Source organism: Taeniopygia guttata, chromosome 15 (genome assembly GCF_048771995.1).
Source record: "Taeniopygia guttata chromosome 15, bTaeGut7.mat, whole genome shotgun sequence".
Taxonomy (NCBI): domain Eukaryota; kingdom Metazoa; phylum Chordata; class Aves; order Passeriformes; family Estrildidae; genus Taeniopygia; species Taeniopygia guttata.
Genome location: NC_133040.1, coordinates 8378334 through 8403376, shown reverse-complemented (window position 1 = coordinate 8403376; position 25043 = coordinate 8378334). Strand labels below are relative to the sequence as shown.

Genomic DNA, 25043 nt, shown 5'->3' with positions numbered 1-25043 from the left:
GACTTAATAAAAATGAGGACTCAAATCTTTGTTCCCGCATTTAGTAGTGTTTTGCCAAAGTCTTTAATTTTATGGTTCCTTCTGGAATAATTCTTTTCGTTTTGCAGGGTTTTTTTTTGGGTTGGTGGGAACTTTGGGGGATTTTTTGGGGGCTGTCCTTTAAAAAAGAATTTCAATGTTAATTTTCTGGGTTTTCTTTAGAGCTTTTTTTTTTATCATGAAGGCCTTGCTGTATTTTATAAGAGCAAGTGTGCAAGTGGCCTGGAGAGGGTTTTTGCTTGGATTTTCATTTACATCCCTTGCTGTTCCATACTATGGACCTACTCTGCTTTATCCTCCATCCAAAGCTCTGTTTCTTTATACCTTTCAATCTGAAAAAAATTTACCTTTATCTACTTATAATTAAGCCCCCAAAGCTGTGATATGTACCGCAGTTGAAATCAAAGAGAAAAATCTATTTGGAGAGAGAAAAAAAATAAAATAAAAATAAAAACTTAAGGGTCGCAGCTCCCCCCGTGTGCGAGTGGGAGCGCCTGGGTGTTCCCCCCGCGCTGGGAGGCGAATGGTATCGCCGCGCGGGGCGGGGCGCGGTGCGGCCGTGAGGGGGCGCTGCGGGAGAGCGCGGCGGGCCCGGGCCGTGAGGGGAGCGCCGGGCGGGCACGGGGTGTACGGGGGTAGTACATGGCGTGCGGAGCGGGTCAGGCTGTGCGGGATGTCACAGGGCTATAGGGGGGTAATACATGGCGTGTGGAGCGGGTCAGGCTGTGCGGGATGTCACAGGGCTGTAGGGGGGTAATACATGACGGGTCAGGCCGTGCGGGGGTGGCACAGGGTGTACGGGGGTAGTACATGGCGGCTCAGGCCGTGCGGGGGTGGCACAGGGCAGTGCGGGACAGGGACAGGGTTCGCCCGGCGCTGGTTCGTGCCGGTGCGGGGTGCGGAGCGCGCAGCGGTGCGAGGGGCATTCCCAGCCCCGTGTTAGCGCCTGTTGCGAGGCAGCGCCCACACCCCGCGTACCGGGCTGCAATGTCCCTTAGAGCAGGGACCATCCCGCCCCGCTGCTCTGTGAAACCGCAGATCTGGAGCTGGCGGAGTGACACCGGGCAAGTGACACCCTCCTGTCACAGCTTCCGTCATCTCCCGTGCGTGTGACAGCACCGTGACTGCAGCCCGTGAGTCCCTGGGCTGGGGAAAGCCGAAAGCTTGGGCATCCTGCATCTTCTTCCAAGTATGAACATAGCCAGTCCACACTCAGAATGAGCTGCAGGAACCTCCAGGTTTGGCTGCTAGAGATAAAGCAACTGGATAAATCTACTGGGACCATAAAGAATTCAAGTGGTTAATTTGGGTTAAAAGGTCGGTAACCATTGAGATCAACTCCCTTTACAGTTGTGCAGGAAGCAATTCTGCAACCATAAACCCCGTTTTGTAGCAAAATAAAGTGAATGTAAAATTTAAATCAAGATATAAAAGTGGGTATAGCTTTGGAAGTGGTAGCCCAATGCACCATTTTCTTGATAAAGAGATACTTTATTAGGTTAACTTTATTTCAGTTCCAAAATAGTACTTCACAGAGACTCATAATTAGTTCTGACAGCAATTTAAAAAAAAAGTAATGAACTTTAAAATAATGCTGTTACATCTAGTACTTATATTAATGACTTAAGACAAAGTGTAAGTTTTAAGGTTTGTAATTAATGATAACTACTTTAATGAGATTTTCTGTAATTGTAACATTATATCTAATACCAATTGTTGCACATTTAAAAAACCCTCTGGAGAAAATCTTAGAGATCCTAGTAAGTGTTACACATCTCATTTTCCATGCATTGGGTTTAAATTTGTACCCTCTGAGCCCAATTTGTTGCTTTCCTTAATTAATGTTGTTGCATGAAATTTTTCCCTTTTGGTCATTTGATACCCTGATAGAGATTGGTTGTGTAGTTGCCAGCTGTCTGCAGGGTGTTGTTAGCAAAAATCTTGTCAGCTTGAAGAGCAGATAAGTGCATCCTAGACTGACCTGTTGATTGAGTCACACCTCAGAGCTTCCAGGCAGGCAGGTCTGTTGGGGTGCGGTAGGAAGCTGATTTCACCAGCTGTGTAACAGGCTGTATTGCCACTTTCTTTGGTTCTCTTTGTCATTTCACTATTTTCTTTACTGAAACTGCAATTTTTGACAGTCTCTCTGCAGGTGGAATGCCTCCTGTCCCTCAATTGGCTCAGCAGATCAGCCAGGAGGAAAACCAACAGCAAAATGGACCAAATTTGTCAAGTTTGCTTAATTCCTTACCTGCTGCACAGAGCAGGAACCCAGCAGGTACAACCAGCAGGATGGGAAAAGAACCAAGTGCTTGTGTTCCCTCACAACAACAGGTATATTTGTATATTATACAACATTTAAAATATACAACATTTGTATATTTTCTTCTATGGGAGTGTTGACCTTTGTGTTTTGTGTGGGCACTTTGTGGATGGCAGAATTTGTCACTCCAGCCTGGGGAGAAAGGAACAAATAATTCCAGTATTTTTTGCAGGTGACTTTGCCAAGCCTGATAATTTGCTTCAGACAGCTGTGGTATAGCTCAGCTGGGTATGAATCTTTGCAAAAAAATTTTGTATTCCTTTAAATTTAGAATGCTCTGTGGATACCTGTACCTCTCATTTGGTTTTAATTAGTACTGCAGATATACATGATTTTTCTCAAAGAAAGGAAAGGAGTGAGAAGGACTCAGACACGTTCTCTAGGGAAGTAGCATTTGTTCCTGTAATGAAGCCCTAGAAGGAGATTTAATTAAACAGAATCCATCATTTAAAAATTTCATGCACCATTTTAAAATAAGGGGGGAGGGGGATGACAATGAAAATTTGTGCTGCTTGTGCTGATTTGCCAGCACTTGCAGGATGCTTACATGTGTTAATAAAAATGCATGAAACTAAATGTGTTTTTATATGAACTTTATAGGGAATTTTGTCCATCTGCCATCTGGCAGAGTATTTAAATTCTGTGAAATTTCCCACTGGATCAGCCAGCACTTCTAATGAGATCTAGGGGTACTATATTTTAGGAGGAAAAACAAAGGTTCTCAAGACTGAGTAGCTCTGCATCCCAAGATTCTCTACTGATTTCTGGTATTACTCCTGTCTCACAAAGTCCTTCAGAAACTTTACAAAAAGCTGCAGAAAATGCATTAGTCATTATCTTTTAATAAAGTGCAACTTCAAACACCATGGAATGTTTCCAAGGACTGAATAATTGTTTCTGTTGATTATCCATGTAACATTTTAACATTTTTCACAGTGTCTGTCTTGGTTTTGTGTTGTGCAGTAGGAAACATAACTTTAATTGTGTTTACTTGAAGGAAAATTAAATTCTGCAGCAAACAGCAGCACCGAGGAAAGAAAGTTTATGATCTCAGAAACCTCTGCCTGAACTCCATGAGGCCTCGCAGCATAAATCACATCATGATTATCTTCTGGAAGAAATGCAGTGGATGTCAAGAGATTTTTTTCAAGAAAGAAGATAAAAGATGATAACTGTCAAGAGAGTAATGTGAATTTGATATTTTCAACCAGAAAATAATAGGCAGCATTTTCATGGTTAGGATGTGGTCATTGAGGATCTGGGAGTTTGAGATTGCCTCTCCACTGTTTGTAAAGTTTAAACAGTACTCCTAGAGGGATTGTAATTATTTTCTTCTTTAGAAATGTGGGGTTTTTTAGATAAAATTTAGTAAAAAAATAATTGTATGGTTTTATTTTAGGGTTAATATGTCAAGGTGGGAATAGATGGGTCTGGAATGCCAGTTCTACAAAGACAAATGTTTTAATTGTGAGCAATGAATTAACTGCAGAGCTTGTCATTTGAGGGTGCTGCCCTGTCTGTGACTCCTGGTAACATGAGCATAATGCTCTATTTCCATGCTGTGGGCTCTTGGAACCTTTTAAAGTAACAGCAGCTGCTCTCTGCAGTGTCACATGACACATGGCTCTTCCAGTTCCACTTTAATTCTGCCATCAGCTGGGAGCTTTTTCATCATCCTCAGATACTGTGCTATTATTACTAATTTTTTTTAACTGCAGCAGAATAGTATTAAGATATTTCTTTACTTTGTGTGTTTTTTTCTTTTACTATAACTTAAGGACACAGACTGGTCTCTCTCTGATGTGAATGGGATGGAAAACCAAATTACTTGCTACAAAGCACAAATGCTGCCAAAACTGAAGGTAATTGGAAAGCTTATTGAAGAGATCTCCTGCTCCCCTTCATCACCCAGACTTGAGCCAGTGAAGCTCAAACCAAACAGGTATGTACTGTTCAGGTGATTGATTTTTTTTTTTTAATAGCATATGAAAAGGAGTAATAATTGTGAGGGCTGAGAGGGCTCATTCAGAATTATTTGTTTATTTTTTTTAATCTTTTGTTTCAAAACTGATCACTGCTAAAGACTTTATGCCTTTAAAGTCTTCTCCCTCAGTCTTCTGAGGGAAAGCAGAGTGCTTCTTACTGCTTAATAGTTCTTTTCATTTATGAAAACTCAGTTTTGATCTTTCTGGCCATGCTCAAGAGTTGAAGTCACTTGTGGTTTTGATCAAACACTGAAAATTGCTTCTGGAGTAGTTTCCTAAGCAGAATAGTTAAATCTTCTCCTTCTAGTTAATTTTCAGATGTACTTGCAAAACACTTAAAGAGTTTTTTTGTTTTTTTGGGGGGGGGAGGGGAGAGGGGGAGGGAAGGACAGAGGGAGAAAAAAATGCTCAGTTAAATTTTGAGCTTATTTGATTTTTGTTCCTGAGTCTTCCCTCAGAGAAGAAGTTAGGGTTCAGTTCTGAGTCTTGGAGCAAATGTAATTCTGCTGTAGAGCAATGTAGAGTTAAATCTTACAGTAAGTTAGCCTGATATGAGAAGAGTAGGATCAGTGAAGCCCAAGACAGCTTGTGTGACCTGTGGCTGTGACAGGTGACAAGGAGAATGTCCTGCACTAGCGTTCTTAGGCTGTTCTGCCAGAAGAGAGCATTGGCAGCTAATGAAGTTAACGACTTAGAAATGATAGCTGAAGTATATATGTAAAACAGATAAAAAACTCATTCTTTTTCTGTTTAGACACCTTTGGTTTCCTGGAAATAGCATACACAAACACTTACTGGGAAATGAGCTCTTACAGCTGCAGTGTTTTTGAAACCATACCCACAGTGAAAGCTTTGCTCCATCGAGAAATTTGACCCTTATTAGCATCTTTTGGGGAGTTCTCTTGCTGTTTCCAGACTTCAAAGATGACTATGGGATATGGGAGTTCTGTTATGCCCCTTCCATGTGATCCTTCAGAATGACTGGAGCATCAGAGCATTTGGTGTACTTGAATTTTACAGTATAGTGTGTTTCTTCTGTGTGTTGAGAGAAGCAGAATCCCTCCTGCCATATGCTCTTCAGCTGGGTACCTCTTTCAGCTTAGATTAGTGACTAAAAATAATATTTTTGCCAGTAGGCATAGAGTAGGAAAGCAGATTTATTTTTCATTGCGGTACCAAAGCTAACATTTGTCCTTGTGTCACAAGTGTCAGCTGTTCTCCTGCTCTCTTCTCCATTCAAAGAACTCTTGCCTGAGCTAAATTATCCTGCTAAATTTTCAACTTTGTTTTTTGCATAAGCTTTATCTGGTCACAAGAGATTCGGAAAAGAATTTTGAATTTAAAGGTTATTCCAGGAGAAAGGGAGAACTGAAGGAACACCTGGACAAAATATACTTCTTGAATGAGTGTCATTGTTCCAGAACCGCCCTGTATGGCAGAGACCTGTCGGAAACTTGCTCTTGGATCAGTGAAAGAAAAATCTCTCAGCATTGTTCTGCCAGGATTAACGAGCGGTGCTGGGCTGGCTTTGCAAATTGCCTCCCACACTCCAGCACTTCAGAAGCTCTGAGGATCCATTGCAGGAACTCATTCTGACACTGAAACAGCAGCAGATTGCCCTGAAGGATGTTATTGCCAGGTAATCGAGACAAATCCATGTGCAGTCTTTGCACAAGTTTGGTGGGTGTGTGCTACCCTCCAAAACAGGGTATTTATGTGAACAACTGTAAAATGCAAAATGATAAATTGGCTGCCTTGTTTTATCCTTTTTGCAGGCTACATTTCTCTATGCTGAACCTATTTGCATCTCAGATGTATACTTTTGGATCTGAAACTTTCAATAGTTCCATGGCAACTGTTATTACTTATATAATCATTCTACTTGATTTTGACATGTCTTGTATTTGTTGTGTTAAGTTAATGCTGACAAAAAAAAAAAAGTAGGAGTTGTAGTAAGCTTCTCTTGGTAACTTTATGGATAGTGGTAATTTCCTCTTCAGCTTTTTTTTCACTTACTTGATGTCAGCTTAAAACTACATGTCCTGATTTACTTTCTATTACCTTTAGCCAGGTGCTTTGTGCTTCTTTGCAAATATTACTGTTTTTGAGTGGTTAATAGCCCGAGCAGTTAAAAATCAATATAAAAAAGTTTTGATTTGTTTTATAGAGACCTGTGTGTGTTCCCAGCTGTAGCAGTTGCTCCTCTGTGTTTGTATGGAGCAAATCCTTCTTAGGCATGGAGCCATGGAATGAAACTCCTGCAGTTCAGTCTCGAGGAACAGAGATGGTGCAGCGTGATTCAGGTATTAAACACCCACCACTGGTTACACCTGTGTGCAGGGGCTGTCTCCAGTTGTGAGTGTGACCCGCAGAACCCTCAGGTTCTCATTCACAACCAGGCAAGCTCTGGCTGTCCTGCTTTGGCAGCTGAAAGCAGAAGGGACAGCAGGTGCTGATTTTGACACAGATTATTGCAATGCTCAACATCCTGGAGCTTTTCCTGAATTTCCATTTCCTCATGTTAGTGAGGGTGGTGCTCACAGCTGGCATTATCTGGTAAGAGGATCTCTTCCTCAAGCTCATAGTGAGTAGATACTCCTGGTGGGAAGGCAAATGCTAAAGGAAAGTCTAAGACAATGAGATTCATTTGCATAATTTCCTTACTTATTGAACCAAATTATGTATGTAGCTGTAGCTCAAATATGTAATTATATATGAAATATGTCAGTCATATTACTATTTGATGAGGCATCTAGGGTGTTTCCAAGGAGTATGCCACTAGTTATCCTATGTTTATGAGCAATTTGTGCTTCAAATGCAGATTTTGTTTTCACAATAGCCATTTGATTAATTTGCCTTTGCTTTCATTATTTGTAGCTGTTTACATTGTTAGTACTTTAAGTGTAGTTGGTGTTTTTATGTTGGCAGTTCCTCAGCCTTACTCCAGGGGCTTTTATTTTTCGTAAAGTGCCCTGGCATTGCCTGAGGATAAATTGAAAGTATGCTCCTTTCCCTCCCCAGCAAGATTCTCTATATCCTCTGGGGCCTACAATTTGAGCAAACATTAACAATATATTGAAGTTTTTCTTATTTTTTATTCCAAATTGCATCATTATGCTTTCTGTTAGATGCAGTATAAAACATGAAATAATACTTTGCCTTAAAGCAACACAAGGCAGCACAACAGAAGGGATTTAATTTAGTCAATGGACAAGAAAAATAATGAAGCATATACAGGAATAACAACTCAGGTGTGCTTAGTCATAGGACATGATGTGATTACTTGTAATAGATCTTTAGATTTTATATGGCTGACTGCACCATAAATTAATAGCTTTAAGGGTAGACAGGTTAATTATGAACTGTGTAGATCTGTAATATAGCCAGTCAAATAACTTGAAGTGTTTGCACACTTAATGTAGGTTGGGGAAGTAATAAGAAAGCAATTTTTCCAGTCTTCTCACTCTGTTAAAAAAAGATTGTTTAGAGATTTATCCTATATTAATGTGGATTTGTAGTTAAGTTGCTTGTTTCCTTCCCCATTTTAGGAATTCATAAAAAGCTTCAACCAAGACAAGTGATCCTTCAGTGCTATCCTGTGTTCCCACATTCCCTCCACAGGTGTCAGTCACACAGATGTGATTCCTCTTGTCTTCTCTGACACTGATTTAGGTCTGTTGATGGACACAAAGATGGAGTGGTGTGACAAAAGTGCAAGAGGCAGAGATACCCACACATACAGGTGAATTTCATGCTAAGAAAGCAGTGGTTTAAAATCAAATGTAGAGAGAAGATGATTTGGGGAGAAACTAGGATTTTTGGTTGAGGTCACCCTTCTAGTTTAAGTAACTTGGTCTTTTAAGATGCCTTCAAAGATGATATCATAATCTTTCCCTTCAAACTTGGGGGAAAATGAAAATCACATCCTTCCCACACTGCTGCTTCTGCTCCTGTCTTTCTCTCCCACTTTCATCTAACAAACCATCTGGAATTCTGTGTTGGGACAGCCAAAATAAATGTGGGTGTTTTCAGCCTTTGATAAACAAGAAATGTCATTATTGATCATCATTGAATTTCAGATCCACCAGTGAGGAAATGCTGTTTGTGTAGGTCTAAGGTATATTTGAAAACTTCTCTCAAGTGACTGTTTCTTGTCTTGGAAGGATGTGCTGAGACCACAACAAATGTAATGGGTTTCTTTGTTTTACAGGCTTTTGAGTGGTAATTCTATTGAAGAAAGGCTGTTGAAAAAGAGTATTAAACATGATTCAAGAACTGGCTGCTCAGGGAGGGGATTGTTCAACAGACTTTTTATCCCAGGTACTGTAACATTAAGAATGTGAGCAGAATTTAATGACACATAAAAAAATAAGTGTTTTACTAGATCTGAGACAGAATTTTGAAAAGGTAATGGTTTATTTATTTTTAGGCTTGTTTGGGAACCAGTGATGTGTGTTCACAGCTAAATTCAGTAGCAATCCTGAACTGTCAGCTCATATAGAAAATCAGAAGGTAACAATATCTAATAAATATTGATAATATTGAGAAGTTGTAATAAAGATCTGCGTGTTCCAATGATAATGCTACCCTTTTATTGACATTGCAAAATCTGCAGCAAAAGGTGTCACATACATCTGTAATCTGACTTTTCTCAACTTGATTTTAGGATGACTAAAAATTTTTTGCATTGTTTTCTCAAAGGTCTTGGATCATATCAGTGATGTGTTTAACTCTTGTAACAATGTTTATCACTCTCCAAAGCAATGCCAAAATGGTTACATATAAACCATTGCAGGCGCAGAGGGAAAAGAGAGTTCAAGTTGAAACTTGCTTTGCATTGTGAAGACTTGGGGACTTCTGGGGTCCTTTTTGTTGTTTTTTTTTTTTTCCTTTTTCCTTGCTGTTAGAGTACTACATGAGTGTTTACTAAGCAGAAACATAACTAAATTTTAGAATTTTGAATAGCTTGGTATACAAACAAATGTTAGTAAATACCTTCTCCTAACAGTATGAATAACACAGGTTATATTTATTACATTTCCACACACTTAGGAGTATGAAATTTCCTCGATGTTATGACAATATGACCTTGGATGTATCATTTTGCACTACCAGTGTGTTAAAAACAAGGGAGAGGGGATGTTTATTTTAACTTCTAAGTGGTAGGATATGAATTATCTTCAGCCAAGACTACTGATAACTATTAATTTTGAGACAGGGGACATTTGATGATGTATTTTTGGTACCTAAGCCTTCACTTTGTATTTATTTCAGAATGTAGGAGGTCATCCTATTTCTGTTAGACAAGCCTTGATAAAAAACAGAATTCTGAGTCAAATCAAATCGATTTCAGTCAGAATTCAAATCGATGACAATGACAACTAGAAAAAGAAGTTCCTCAAATAGATTTCTGTAAGTTTACTTCCACTGTCAATAATTTTTCTCAGATTTAATAGTAAATCACTGGTGGTCTGATTGGTGAATTTCTTTTCTCTTAAGCACGAATGTATTTCACGGGGACCTTTTTCTTATCAAAGGTTCTGTGCTGACCTTTATTTAAGGTAAAGTGTCCAAGAATCAAATCTGTGCTCGTGCTGATGTAAAGAAAAGCCTGAAGTGCTTCAGTACGGCTCCACCTGATGTACCACAAGTCCTTCCTCGTGTCCGGGTGGCCCCTCCTGAGCATCGGTGTGCGCCCGCTGTGTCTCGTCCTGTAACCTGGCAGCACCGAGTCCCTGCAGGCGCTGACAGCCAGGGCTGGGTCCCCTCTCAGCCCCCTGCCCGAGGCTGAGCAGCGCCGGCTCCCTCAGCGCTGCCCCGCTGGGGATGCTCCAGCCCCTCCATCACCTCCATCACCGTTTGCTCGCCTGGCCTCGCTGCGGGCGCTGCCAGTCCCTGCAAGTGTGGATTTCCACACCGGCTGTTGGAGAGAAGCGACATCCCAGCTCCGTGCGCGCTCCCTTTGCTCGCTCCTTACCCTGCCTCGGCCACAATAAATACAATTTTTCCGCGCTGTCGCCGAGCCCGTTCCTATCGCGACAGGCTCCGCGGAGCGCGCAGGCGCGGCGCTGGCGCAGGCGCGGCGCGGCCCGCGGGTGGCGGCGCAGGCGCGGCGGGACGCGGTTTGTCTCCTGCCGGCGCTGGTAGCGGCGCCCCCGCCCTCGCTTCCTGCCCGCAGCGAATGGAGCCCGCGGTAAGTGCGGCCCGCGGGGCCCGCCCGGGCCCGGCTGCGCGCCCCGAACGGCCCCGCCGCAGCACCACGGGGGACGGGCCCGCCCGGCAAGGCGCGGGGGACGCGGGGCGGCAGGGCCGGGCCGGGCCGGGGGGAGCCCCGGGCGGGGGGAGTCCCCGCGGAGCGGCGGCGGCGCCGCGCTTCGGCCCCGGCCCGGGGACCCGCCGCGCTGCTCGCACACAAAAGGCGATCCCTGCATCGGGACCTCCCTTGTCGGCCTGTAATTAATTAAGTGTTTTCACTGGGGCCGTAAGTGTTAGTGAGGTGCGGGTAATTAAAATAACAAGACCTTGATGCGTGTGGTATCGTTTGAATCTTAACTATTTGTTATCGGCGCTGTGAAAGACCCACGATACCTCGAAGAACTGCAGTATTGTTAAATCTTTTGGAAAAGGGGCCTGTAAGGAGTGCAGTTTTTTCTCCTTCCCGCTCTACTGAGGGAGCTCGCTCAGATCTGAGCTCCGGGGAGTGGGAGAGCCGCGACCCGCCGGGATCAGCCCGGTACGGAGAGCTCAGACCCGCCGGGATGAGCCCCGGTGCGGGGAGCTCAGACCCGCCGGGATGAGCCCCGGTGCGGGGAGCTCAGACCCGCCGGGATGAGCCCTGGGGCGGGGAGCTCAGACTCTGCGGGATGAGCCCCGGTGTGGAGAGCCGAGACCCACCGGGATGATCCCCGGGGCGGGGAGCCCAGACCCGCCGGGATGAGCCCCGGGGCGGGGAGCCCAGACCCGCCGGGATGAGCCCCGGGCGGGAGAGGCGAAGCCCGCCCGGAGGAGCCGCTGTGCCGGCTGCGCTCCCCGGTACTCCCGGCACGGGAGGTCCCGGGTCTCGGCCCCCTGTCGCTGCTGGCACGAGTGTGACAGCGCTGCTTTGTTACACCTTCCCGGACAGCCGCCTGTTTCCCGGGGCAAAGAAGGGACTCTCCATCCCCAGGGCTTGGGCGGAGGGCTGTGATTGCTCCCTGCCTGGGCAGCGGAGGAACGGGAGAGCCAGCAGCATCCCACCGCTTCCCAGCGGTGCTGCCGTGTCGGTGTGCTGCTGCCTGGTGCCGCCTGCGACCAACTTCGAGTTAGGAACACTCAGGAGTGGCAGCATGTTTGTTTATGTTTGGCCTGAAATGCTAAAAGTGAAAGTGTTGCTTTCAAAAGAGGCGAGAGAAATTGAAAGAAAAAAAAAAACACATCAGGTTTAATTTTCTCTTGCTGCTGTTTCTGTGTGAGTCCTAGCCCTGAGTCTACCTGTCAGTGCATGTCATTGGAATTTTTGTTTGTCTGTGATTGAAATACAAAACCAGAACGTTTTGGGATTTCTGGATAGCTTGACTCAATAAACAGCACTCAATAAACAGCATTTTAAATGAAATGCAGATTTGGTTAATTTTTGTCTCTTTGTGTTCTGAAGGACAAGAAGGCAAAGTTAAGCATCAAGTACAGTAGTTTTTCATACATTTAGATGAGTTGGCCTTCAGTAGCTAGAACAATGAAGTTGAATAGTCTGTCTATTTTCTTATTTTTAGTTGCTGTTGAAACAATGTTTCAAATATGTTTTAGCAATTACAATAACTTTGCATTAAGAGTTAAAAGCACTGAAGCTTTGGTAATAATGAACACGAAAAAAGAGTAGATGCCTTGGTGCTGGAGACCGTCATTTCTTAAAGTTCACAGCAAGAGAAGAAGTCCTGTTCATTCTTTTTATTATTTGAAGCCATTCTACCTAGCTAAGGGGAACACAAGATTATTCAATAGCAGTATGAGCTAGAGAAATTTATGAGTGATTTAAGTGAGATTTTTGTTGTGCTGAGGGTTTTGGATAATTTGAAACATTTTAAGTAACTGCAAAACCAGGATAACAGAGTTCTTACTATAAGACAATCTTTCTAATTGTAATTAAATAGTTTCAGTTGCAGAAGAGCTTTTACATTCCCTGAATGTCTGTTTTTGTGTATTTCTCTAGACTACACTGTAGAACCTTAGATCAGTGAGGATGCACCATGGCAATGGTCCTCAGAATGCCCAGCGCCAGCTGCAGAGATCCAGGTCCTTCACAGGCAGTGAGGGAGAAGAACAACAGGCAAATTTACCCCAGTCCCCCGCAGCCTCTTTCGCGCCTTCTGCGAGTCCCTCAGCGCCGCAGTCGCCCAGTTACCAGATCCAGCAGTTCATCATGAGCCGGAGCCCGGTGGCCGGGCAGAACGTGAACATCACCCTGCAGAATGTGGGCCCGGTGGCCTCGGGCAACCAGCAGATCACGCTCACCCCGCTGCCGCTCCCAAACCCGACGTCCCCAAGCTTTCAGTTCAGCCCCCAGCAGAGGCGCTTTGAGCATGGATCCCCCTCGTACATCCAGGTCACCTCTCCGCTGCCCCAGCAAGTGCAGTCCCAGAGCCCCACCCAGCCCAACCCGGTGCAGGCGCTGCCCAGCGTCCGGGCGGGCACCCCCGGGCCTGGCCTGGGCATGTGCAGCCAGAGCCCCACCAGAGGCTTTGTGGATGCCAGCGTGCTCGTGAGGCAGATCAGCCTGAGTCCTTCCAACGGCGGACACTTCGTGTACCAGGAAGGCCCGGGGATCGCACAGATTGCTCAAGGAGCTGCTGCTCAAGTGCAGCTTCCATCGTCAGGGCCGCCTGCCACCGTGAGGGAGCGCCGGCTCTCGCAGCCCCACTCGCAGTCTGGGGGCACCATCCATCACCTCGGCCCTCAGAGCCCCGTGGCCAGCGGGGCAAATATGCAATCTTTGACTAGCCCGGGCCACATCACAACGACCAGCTTGCCACCCCAAATCAGCAATATTATCCAGGGGCAGCTTATGCAGCAGCAGCAGCAAGTGCTTCAAGGGCAGCAGCTGAGTAGACCCATTGGATTTGACAGGACTTCTGGTGGATTGATAGCAGGGGTTGGAGGACCAAGTGCGTTTGGAATGACATCACCTCCTCCTCCCACAAGTCCTTCACGGGCCACTGTGCCACAGGGCCTGTCGAGTCTTCCTCTCACTCCTACAGCTAACACAGCAGTGAAAAAACAGCCCAAAAAGTTGGAGGAGATTCCTCCTGCCAACCAAGAAACTGCTCAAATGAGAAAACTATGTTTGGATCATCACCACAAGCAGATGGAAATTCTTAAGGAAACTTTTAAGGAGTGTTTGATTGAACTGTTTTTCCTGCAACATCTTCAGGGGAATATGATGGACTTTTTAGCTTTTAAGAAGAAACATTGTGTTCCTCTGCAAGCATACCTGAGGCAAAATGACTTGGATTTGGAGGAGGAAGAAGAGGAAGAACAATCTGAGGTCATTAATGATGAGGTAAGAAACTTTGTTGGAATAAAATCATAGATGAAGTTGTAGCACTGGGATTATGAGGTATTAAAGAATAGGACAGGACATGAAAAATCATTTTTGCTTGGTGAAGTATGGCAGTTTTTCATAAAATAGTTGGCCTGAAAGAATACAGTTCTGCTGGGTCGTGTCATTCGATGGTTGGCTTGAGTGTGCTATTAGATTTTTTGTGTTTAAAATAAAAGCATAGAGAGGGAGCTTTAACTGTCCTAGCTGCACACAAATAAAGATGGTAGAAGTATGGAAATGGTTTTAAACTCTCAGAATGGTTATGACTAGGAATTGTAGCTTGAATTTCACTTAACTAGACTTGGACAAACCAAAAAAGAATGAGCAAAAGCATTACAAGAGGTTAACCTGACTCATGTGACTGCTAATCATAAATGTCACTGAAGTTCAATGTTGCTGCAGCAAACAAAAAATGTGAATTAATCTAGTTAGTGAGGGAGAACCTGTGTAAGGGTCCACAGTCATATATTACATTGTTTAGGGTGCCCTGGAGCTGTGTGTGTGAGCTGCTGTTTAAAGGATGAACAACCAGCACTTACAGACTGGACATTGACAAGTTCACTTTGTTACTTATGCAAAGTAACTTGAATTCACTGCTTATTGATGGCAAAGGACTTGAAAGAAGCTTGCCACAAACAGGTGCAGTGCAGCTTTTCCTGCATGTTTGTACCCATCTGTGGGTGCTGGAGCACTGGTCTGGTACAGAGCCTGCCCACAAGCCAGCATGGCAAATGGTTGCAGTAGGGTACTGATGCCCCTGCACCACTAGGCACTCATAAATATCTTCTAAAATTTATGAATTATGTAGCTGCCAGCTTGTGGAAGAACCAGTATTATGTGAAGAACCTCGTTTTGCTTTGAATGCCCTTTGGAAATGAGTGCCTTCACTGAAATTTGATGGCTCTTAGGCATGAATCATTTGCAAGCATACCTTCAATTGGAATTTGTGGGAAATTTTAACAGAATAATGGCTGAAGTTTTATTTTTCTTAGTACTTTGTTGTATAAGCTTCTTAATTAGGAAAAATATATTTCTGCTTGTGACAGTTATTGACAATTTTATAGGAATCATTACTTTATATAGTAACATAAAAGCTAGCCTGTTTACTGTATTTTATTGACAATGGATATTCAGTATTTTTTTTTTTCACCTGGTTTGTGTTTTGTCAAATTGTTTAGGTGTTCTTGTTGGGTTGCGTGTTTGTCAGCTGAAATAACCAGGTATTTTTAACTACCATCTGCACACTTTGAGGGATCTTTAGGGGGTGTAAATGGTACAGGTTCCTTGAAGTCAGTGGTGTTGCTACACTTTAAATGAGTTGAGGCTCTTCCCTGTGGTGTTTCGGGTTGAGAATTTGCTGTACTTCGCTGCCTTCTCGTGGTGGATCCTCTTTTGTTTGTGGAAGCTTCTTGTCCCTGTAACTGCTGGAGAATTTTGCAAAGTACAACAGCAAAAGTCTTTATGTGTTTTCAAGTGATGAATCCTTATGAAAGATTAAGACATCTTTTGAGTATGTTCTTTCTCTGTATTTTGTTGTCGTCTTCTGTTTTATTTCCCCCTCCCCTCTTTATCACTTTCTGCTAAAGCAACACGCTTCATCCCTTGCCTGGAAGGTTGATTTCTTTGGGAATTCAAGGGGAGAGTGAATGGTGGCTGTGCTCATTGCTTAAATAAATGTTGAAGCTCTCTTGCGTTCAAACTGTCTGTCATGCTAATTTGTTGTCTGTTAGCAGCAGCAATCATTCAATTTAAAACACACTTTTGTGTTAACTGGATTTAAGAAAACGTTTCCAGTGATGAGAAGTCACATTAAATAGTCAAGGCTGTGCTCTGTTCTGCTACTAAAAGTAAGACAGAACTCTAAAAATGGGCTGTGCTTGAAACAAGCTGTACTGGTGGTGGTTTGGTTATTATCCCCTCTTCAGTGAGGTGCCATCAGTACCAAAGGAGTGTGTTGAACAGTTAAAAAAAAGAGAAACCTCTAAAAAGAAAATGATTCTCCCTTCTTTTTTTTTTTTTTCCCAAAATATTTCTCTCAGGTAAAGGTTGTGACAGGAAAGGATGGGCAGACTGGTACTCCTGTCGCTATAGCAACCCAGCTTCCTCCAAATGTTTCTGCTGCTTTTTCATCCCAGCAGCAACCATTTCAGGTACTTTTCAATGGTTCTAAAATGTAGTTTCATCCCAGATTTTTTTTCTTCATTCAGATTTGATATTTCTTAGATGAATTAGAATTTTCCCAAGAGCCCATCCCTTATCATCTAAACAAAACCAAAAAACTTCTGCAGTCTTCAAATGCATCAGTATAACTGAAGCCTTGAGGAAGTTAAAGCTTTGTCTCCAGGTTGCTGGCTTATTGCATTAACTTTCAGCTTGAATGTTTTCACTTTGGTTTGTTTGTCTTTTGTATCCCTAATGCATTTGGTTCATTTGTGCATTCTGCGTAATGATGATATGGATTCTTTGTCTGTGGCATTGTAATTGTGGATTTCTTCTAAAATTCTTTTCTTTTTTTTCTTCCCCCTATGTATTAAAGGTTTTGAGTGTGGCTACAGAAGGTTTTGGATTTGGCTTCCCTGAAATGTGTTAAACAACAGTACTAATCCTCTGACACAATTTGTTTTAAATAATTAACTGTTTTCCATTAGCTCTGCCATAAATGTTGGGAAGAAGAAACAGAAGTGGTTATTTTTATTATAAAAGTCCTTTTAAACAATTCTTTTCTTTTTTTCACGAGGAATGCTGGAGAAAGCCAAGAAATAAATGTGATAAGCAGTTAAAATGTTTGTGGATCAGTGATGATACTGCTTTTCAGTTTGGTGTGGTTTTATGCAGCTGCCTTCAACTCTGTTACCCAGACATCACTGCATACATACCCTGAGAAGTAATACACCCTAATTCCATCTGCAACTAAAATATTTACCTTTTAGCTCAATGATATTCTCAGCAGGTGTTGCAGGGTGAATTACTCTGCTGTACCACAGCAGCTGTACAGGCTGTGCTGCCTTTATCTAGGCTTTGGACATGGAAAGTAAAATGAAATACAAGATGTGTTGTGTTCCTGTGTGTAACAAATGGGATGTTCCCTGTGATATTGTACAAAGGAGTTGTGCAGCAAAGAGGATTCACTGAGAGCTCTTCCTTTGGGCCAGTACTGACATGTCTTGGAAGTCTCCTTAGGTAGTCAGGCTCTGTTTAAGCTGTTTAAAATACTTAATATTACATCAGGTTATTTATTGTAGTGATTAGGGTTACCACCAAGCTGTACCTGCAGCAGTGGTGATATTTTGAAGGTATTGTACCATGCAGTTTCAGGGAAACTGGTTCATGCTAAAAATGCACAAAACTCTGTGTGGTACTGACCTTTTAGCACAAACTGCTAAAGAAAGTGGCATTTCTTTCCATCAGTCTTGCTCTTTGCAACTGTTTATGGAGAAATAATGTGTCCCAGTCAGCATCACCATTCAAATCCCAGTGCAGAAGTGCAGTGCTCAGAGTGATTATTGTGTGCATGCTGCATAATAATGACCTCAGGACAACGACATTATTTTAATTAAAGTTAGGACAGTTTTAGTCTAATATTGGTATGTGACTGCAATTTATAAAGACATAACATGTCTGCTCTCTGAAGAGTGGCCTAAATTACGTGGTGGTAGTGCAGACAGCTGGGAGGCATATTCTTAAAATGTCAGTCAGAAATCCCTAAGTAGAGATACAGCCTGAAACTGTGGCTATGCAGTCACCCAGAGGGAGAGAGCAGGTGAAATAAATGGCATATAATGTGGAGTTCGAAGAATATAATTTCTTAAACTGATGTCCCAGGAGCCTGTGATGCAAAAAGGACATAAACTGAATTTGTTAGTCAATTTAGTATCATTTACATAATCAATTCTTGTTGCTTATTTTGAAAATTCTGTGAATGCCCATGTCTATGATGCTCTGCCAGACACTGGCTGTTGGACCTAAAATATGCTGCATATCTATTTTGTGACAAGACAAATACTTGAAAACTTAATCCCTATTGAGTGTGAAATGGCAGTGAACTGTGAATATGAATCAGAGATACTTAGAACCAGAATTTACATCTTAAGGCTGTAGCTGTATCACTGGAGTGGGTGCAAATGCCCTCAGAGCAGCAAAGAGATTAAGTGTTATTAATTCATAGCTATTGATTGAGTCTGAGGGGCATGAGATCTATTCAGCTCAAAAAGGAGCATTTGAAACCCAGTCACTGTAGGTGATGCTGGCTGTGATTATTAATACCATGCAGTGAAGCACTGAAGATGCAGGATGTCACTGCTGTGATTTATTTCAGCATAGACTGGTGTTTACCTCTGTGGGTTAAATTTACATTGGTAAAATTTTGTTTAAAATCGGAGGAGAAAATACCTGTGAATAAAGTAAACTATTTTAAATGGAAAATTACTGCCTTTTGCATTGTCATCAAAAAATTTCACAACATTTACAAACCCTTACTATACCTCAACATGTTTAAGGCTCTCACCATTAGAAAAGTACACTTTGAGTACTAGAGTGCTAAATTAATTCATTTCCCAGGATGCAGAGACTGCCCTACATAAAGTCTGTGTTTGTATTTTCTGGTGGAATCTCTTTAAGACATTTTTTGAGATAGCCCTTATTTTTCTCATACTAAGTTTCACAGTAGAATATTTGGTACAGCATGGCCAAATACTGAGGAGGAGTTAAAAATGATTTGGAAACTCACTGAAAGGAATTGGAGTTGCACAGACACTGATGGACATTAATAAATACTTGCCAGTATGCTGAGGCCCCAAAGAGCATGAAAATTGTCATATACCCAAATTTGATTGCTTCAGTAATCCTGTACATGAGCCTGTCACCTGTGCTTGATGCTGAAGGGATTCTCTGGGACAGGTTCTTGCCATCAGTGCTGATATTAAATGTAGTTATTTAAAAATAAAGCTTGAATGCACTGTGTAATCTTACTGAAGCTAAATTCCAGCTTGCTGAATCAGAGCCCAGTGATTCCTTTTGCATCTTGATATCAACAGTGCTCTTCCAGACTTTTTAATTCACAGTTTGTGTGCTGTTTATCCTCAGACAAAATGGATAGTAATTTCTGGTGAGCTCTGATGTCACCTTAACCTTATGACAATATTGTTTCTCCTCACTGAGTTTATTCATGAGGCTCATTTTGCCAGCTGTGCAAACAGGTACAAGTCCAGCATCTGGAAAACTGGAACTGGAACTTGTGTACCTTGGCTGAGGTTCTTTATTCCATCTTCCTAGCTTTTTCCTGAAATATTTCAACAGTAACTCTCACAAAGCTCTATCCTGAGAGTGCTGGAAACTCAAATAAGCTTAAGCTGTTTTCAGGATGAGGATGAATTTGTGTTACTGATGTTTCACACAGATATAATACACTAATGAAAATTTCCATTAATTAAAAACAAAAGTATCAAAAAGTACTGGGCAAGTTTGTTTTTTACATATCCCATTTTCCTGAGTTTGGAATCACTTAACAAAATGTAGGCGTGCATTATATATAAACAACTTCATCACTATAAAATTTAAACTCAATGAAGAGTATTTGTGCATTGTGAACAACTAAAACTTCATAGCAGGTACTGAATGAGTCTTGTTTCCTTTGTTGTACAGCTGTTCTGAAGGACTTTTTCTGTGCTGGCCTCCTTAGACCTGCTTGTAAATTCTCTCCTGGTGTCAGACCATCTGCAGATTGAACTTCTGTGATTTGTTTTTTTTCCCCTGTAGCAAACGCATACAGGGACTCCAGCGACGGGGACTGTGAGCACCATAGAGATTGAAGCTTTTAAGAGACAGCAGCAGGCCCTTGCACCAGCAGGTATGTTCCACAGGCAGCATTCCACTTCCATCCTCTTTTTTTTCCAAACAGTGATTGGAGCCCACTGTTCAAAAATACATTTTTGCCTCACCTTGGGAATCACCGGATCCTTAGGATTATCTACTGTGACTGGTGCTGTGGGAAGCGTGCACTCCACTCCCAGTAGATAGGCCTGGATTTGGCAGGCATGGAGACATGGTTAGGTTGAGTATTCTGGCTGAGAAGATTGGAGATGGCCAAGTTGAAGTCAGAGGGACTCCGCCCCTGGAGCATGTTCTCATAAATGCTACACATGTACAGGAGTTGTAGCTTTCAGAGCTGATGGTGGAATCATGTGTAGTAGTTTGCTTTGTAAAATTGAAACCATTCCATTATACCATGCCATAAATGGAATTTGAATATCACAGATTCGTCTAAGAGACCACGAATTGAAGTGGGCCGTCATGGGATGGTTTTTCAGCACCCGGGTGTGGCTTCAGGAGTTCCTCTTCAACAGCTAATGCCAACTGCACAAGGTACTGTGTCACCACATGCCAGTTGCACATTAATTTCACAAGGAGATGTTGGTGATGGAACTAGAAACTTGGACTTCCGGCCTGCCAAGATCCTAGTCCCACCACACACTTCTCCATGTAAATTAATACTTGGTATGCAATGCCTGGTTTGTTTAAGGAGCTGAGTGACGGGCTCCAAAGGTGCATGTGGGCATGGAAATACGTCACAGGTGCTGATGCAAAATGGCCAATCTGAGAATTCTGGAACTGAACCAATGATTTGTGAAAAGGAAACCATCTAATTGGAACATCATGACAAATTTTTATTCATTAGTCATGCCGAGCTTTAGAATATGTGTTAGAGTGAATGTGTTCTTAGAAAGAACTAAGTAGTATTTAGACTTCATGCTGGTATTTTAGGTTAAATTCCATTAGTTCACCAGTCCTTTTTTTTTTTTTTTGAGTGTACAAAATTTAGAAGACCTATAATGACATGCTCTTTTTTTAGTTGCTGTGCTCCAAATTTTAGTTACAGTCCTGTGCATGAAGTACTTCATTGTGTATTGTAATGGTGATTTATTTTGTGATTGTGATGTGGTATTTTCAAGTGATGGTGTCTTGTGGCAAAGTAAGTAACAAAACCACTCTATTCGCAGTCGATTTCCTCCTTAAATCAACAGAGAGCATCGGACGTTTTAATCTCACCTGCACGTGTCTCCTCTTGCCCTGCAGGTGGGATGCCTCCCACTCCGCAGCCGGTGCAGCTGACGGGGCAGAAGCAGAGCCAGCAGCAGTACGACCCCTCCAAGGGCCCTCCGGTGCAGAACGCGGCCAGCCTGCACACGCCGCCGCCGCAGCTGCCGGCACGCCTGCAGCCCGCCAACGTGCCCATGGCCTCGCTGCCCGCCGCCCTGCAGCTCCCACAGCAGCAGCCTCAGCTCGTGGAGCCTCCAGCCCAGCCGCAGATCCAGGTGAAGATCCAGCCCCAGAGCGTGCCCCTGACGGCCGCTCCGCTGCCAGCGCCGCTGCAGCAGCAGGTGCCACCGGCCATCCACGTGCAGGGACAGGCGCCCAGCCAAGTGTCGCAGCCGCCAGCTGCCATACAGCAGCAGGTACGGGAGTGGTACGGGGTGGACATGGGTTTGTTCTGTGGCCAGTAAAACCTAAGAATGCTGTCTTCATCTCTTAATTCCACTGGACACTTAAACCCTTTCCTTGTAAAAGTGCAGGTGGACATTTGTTATTAAGTTAAAGCCTCTGTTATGTTCTGCTGTAATGTAGACTAAGTATTGAATCCTCAACTCATCAGTAACCAGTGTGTTTCTTGGGCAGACTGTGACTCTGACACGACCATCTGCAGATCCTGCTCAGAGTTCTCAGCGTCTTGCAGCAAATCCACTGCCACCTACCTCATCCATCGCTCCAGCAGCGATCCCAGGCACAACACCGCCTTCTCCATACCCATTGCAAACAAACAGGACCTCTCCAGCAACCAACAAGTCCCTGTCTCCTATTGCATCCAAGCCTCCTGGCTTAGCAGTAGCAGCAGCAGCACCTAAAACACAAAGTCCAGCTCAGAATGCAGCAGTGTTGCCACAGGAAAACTCTCAAGACAAGCTGGCTGAGCAAGTCAAGCTGGTAAGATATTTTATGTATGATGCTTTTACACATTTTCTTTTCCTGTGAATTAATTTATAAATTGGGAGCTATTACTATTTTTTCTTTGATTCTGTGACTTCAGGTGCATTCTGCAGCTTCCCTGTAAGTCTCTGTACTTCTTTTTAGGAAAATCAAATCCACCAGCGGATAGCAGAACTGAGAAAGGAAGGTTTATGGTCCCCCAGGCGACTGCCTAAACTCCAAGAGGCTCCAAGACCAAAATCCCACTGGGATTATTTGCTGGAAGAAATGCAGTGGATGGCAACTGATTTTGCCCAGGAGAGAAAGTGGAAGATGGCAACTGCTAAAAAGGTACTTGAAAACCATTTTATAACTCAGAGCAATAAATGTTGATATCACTCAGTTTGGTAGCAAAGCTATTGAGATATCTTTTGCTATAGATAGAAACAAAGGAAAGATGAGGCACTAACTTTTACCTCAAATGAGAAGTTTTGTTATCAGTTTTGGATATGGCACCTGAGACAGACTGGGTAATTGTACAGACTGTGGATGCAAACAACAGTTTGTGGATTTTATTCCTCTGGAAATCAAATAGCATTTTTAGGAGCCCACTCAATATGTTGACTGGGTTATATTTAAATAAAAAATGGAGTTGTAATGCCTGTCTCACAAATAACAAATGAGTTATTTCCAGCCAATAAAGAGTACATACAGAATTTTGTAAATAACTTCCACTGGGTGTGGTTGTCTGTCTAGTTATTTTTTTCTTAATCTCACAGAAAACTAAGAGTAAAGACAGCAGTGGAAACATGGTAGAGATCTGTTTCCATAGGGGAAGAGAGCAGCACAGCAGGAACACAGTAGTGGAATGAAAATTTGTATGGTGTGAGATTAAATATATAAAATCTGTTAGTTTACAGTAAGCAAGGGTTTTCTATGGATATCAGAAATGTTGCATCTTTTTTTTTTGATACATTTATGACCAATTTAGAGTAATGAACAGAGCAACTGAAGGTCATTAGTTTACATTGCCATGTTGTTTTCTACTGTATATTCTGAAATTATGGAAACTCAGAAGCAAAGTATTGAAATAATTGTATTGTTTTGTACAATAAATATCTTCATTTTGAATATAATTTAAATCTGGATTTCCATTTGTGGCCAATGGTAGGTTTTTAAGAATAGGAGAAACAGGAAGGGGAAATGTGAAAAGATCCTTCCCCTGGCACTTTGCTTCAAACTTCTGGAAGTCAATGTTTTAGGGACCTCCTGAGCTAAAGGTTGCAATCAAGTCAGTCTTAACAGCCATTGACTGATCTTTCACTCATGTATGTACACTCTTTTTGAACTCATTTTAGCTTTGGTCTCTGACATTTTGTGGTGTGATTTCTGTGACTTCATATGTGCTGTCTGAAAAAAAGGTTTTCTTTTGTGTTTGCTGCTAATTTCAGTGGATTTGTTTCTAATTTTTGTATTCAGAGAGTGAATTAAGGGTTTCCTACTTGATTGCTTAGTTATAGTTGTATTTTTTTTTCTTTGAGTTTCATGTCTGTTGCTTTATTGGCATGGTAAGAATTAGAAATATTGGAGGTAAGTGCTATGTGTGTAAAGCTGTGGTCAACATCTGGCTGCTGATAACCACTATAATCTTAAGAAATGCAATTACATGTATTTTGAGGTAGCCTAATTCAGTATTTCATGGTATTTTAGATGGTAAGAACTGTGGCTCGTTACCATGAAGAAAAGAAACTCAATGAAGAGCGAGCTAAAAGGGAGGAACAGAACAAACTGAGGAGGATTGCAGCATCCATTGCTAGAGAAATAGAGTATTTCTGGTCTAACATAGAGCAGGTAAAGTACTCACTCACTAAGACTTGTGCAATTTGTGGTGGTTTTTTCATCTTCAGGAATTCGTTTGTAAAATAAAAGTGATTTTATTATTTATTAGCCGTGCTTTATATTTCAGGTTGTTGAAATTAAACTGCAAATTGAATTTCAAGAGAAAAGGAAAAAAGCTTTGAATCTAAAGAGATTTTCAAGGAAAGGTAATTGTTTTCCATTTAATAAGAAACATAGTCTGATTTCTGATGATATTGTTTTATATAATATAACTCAGTGCAGGTTAATCTCATTGGTGGTAAATTTGTGAGTTGCTAATAATAGGTTGTGAATAGATCTGAGTAATGAGTTATGGGTTTTTATGTTTTTTGTTAGATTTTGTTAATACTTCTTTGTGTTTTGCTTTGAATACATTTAAAAGTTCATGTGAGAAATGTAAAATTGCTAAGTGATGAATACATACCTCAAGTTTAATAATTTTTCAGGTAAGGATACAAAAGAAGACCTTTATTTGGAAAAAGAATGTGAAATGGTAAGTCTTTGATTTTTGAAACAGCCATCAAATTAATTTAAATGTGACTACCTATGTGAAAAAGTTTTGATAAAGGTGATTTTTAAAAAAAATATATGGTGATGATAAGATTTCACTAACAAATGAGCATTCAGTCACAAGCACAAGTATAATTTTTTCTTTTCTGGTTAGGTAGGGAAGTGGATTGTGGTTGATACATGTCTTTAGTGGCTGTGAATCATTCATTCTGAGATTGAAGATCAGAAAACTGTGCAAATTAATTGCCAGACTTGGGCAGGAGTTTCATGTACAGTAGCCAGCAGTAGACTTTGTGGAGCATGAAATGTGTTTTCAGGTGTTCAGCAGAGATTTATCTGAGAGATGAAGGTGTATTTTACAGAATGGATCAAACTGAATGAAACTTGGATATCTTTTTCCCTGGATGAAATGTGTGCTAAGGACTCCTTGGCTGTGTCTGTGCAATTGGAAAAAAATGGACAAGGGATCTGAGGCCCTGAGCCATCTGTTGTGGCACAGCTGATGCCCATGTGCTGAAATACTCCCCCTCCACCAAGCAGAACGTCTGCATCTGAATTTCCTGCTAGGAACAAACCTTAGCATGTGTTATCAGCCAAACTGTAGCCCAGCACTGGCTGTGAGATTTAATTGGCACAAGCTAAATAATTCTACAGAGTGCACTGGACAGCTGAGATTATTATAGGCCTGTGCCATATCCCTTTTTTATTGACTAGTGAAAAAATTCAGTGCTTGAGCCAGCCTGGCTAAAAGTTTTGTACCACAGCTGGACCTGAA

The 25043-nt window shown here is 42.3% G+C and overlaps 1 protein-coding gene and 1 non-coding gene across 27 annotated transcripts in view; both read left to right on the top strand.

Annotated features, from left to right (window-relative positions):
* The first annotated feature begins 733 nt into the window (after nucleotides 1-733).
* EP400 (E1A binding protein p400) overlaps nucleotides 734-25043 on the top strand; it is a 56535-nt gene continuing 32225 nt past the window's right edge. For 7 of the 26 annotated variants that reach the window (XM_072936321.1, XM_072936330.1, XM_072936331.1 and 4 more), the window contains exons 1-18: nucleotides 735-1356; nucleotides 2181-2373; nucleotides 3360-3545; nucleotides 4141-4304; nucleotides 5769-5986; nucleotides 6515-6650; nucleotides 7896-8089; nucleotides 8558-8667; nucleotides 8777-10540; nucleotides 12533-13879; nucleotides 19676-19766; nucleotides 20174-20281; nucleotides 20993-21372; nucleotides 21593-21898; nucleotides 22046-22231; nucleotides 23591-23731; nucleotides 23847-23925; nucleotides 24205-24251. In XM_072936321.1, coding sequence (XP_072792422.1) covers nucleotides 12563-13879; nucleotides 19676-19766; nucleotides 20174-20281; nucleotides 20993-21372; nucleotides 21593-21898; nucleotides 22046-22231; nucleotides 23591-23731; nucleotides 23847-23925; nucleotides 24205-24251 — 2655 coding nt within the window. In that variant the 5' untranslated portion in view covers nucleotides 735-1356; nucleotides 2181-2373; nucleotides 3360-3545; ... (5 more) ...; nucleotides 8777-10540; nucleotides 12533-12562. The other 19 variants (XM_072936322.1, XM_072936319.1, XM_072936323.1 and 16 more) reach the window with 16 other exon arrangements.
* LOC115497455 (small nucleolar RNA SNORA49) lies at nucleotides 7275-7413 on the top strand. Its single transcript, XR_003963026.3, has one exon. It is a non-coding gene; the product is annotated as a small nucleolar RNA SNORA49 (small nucleolar RNA).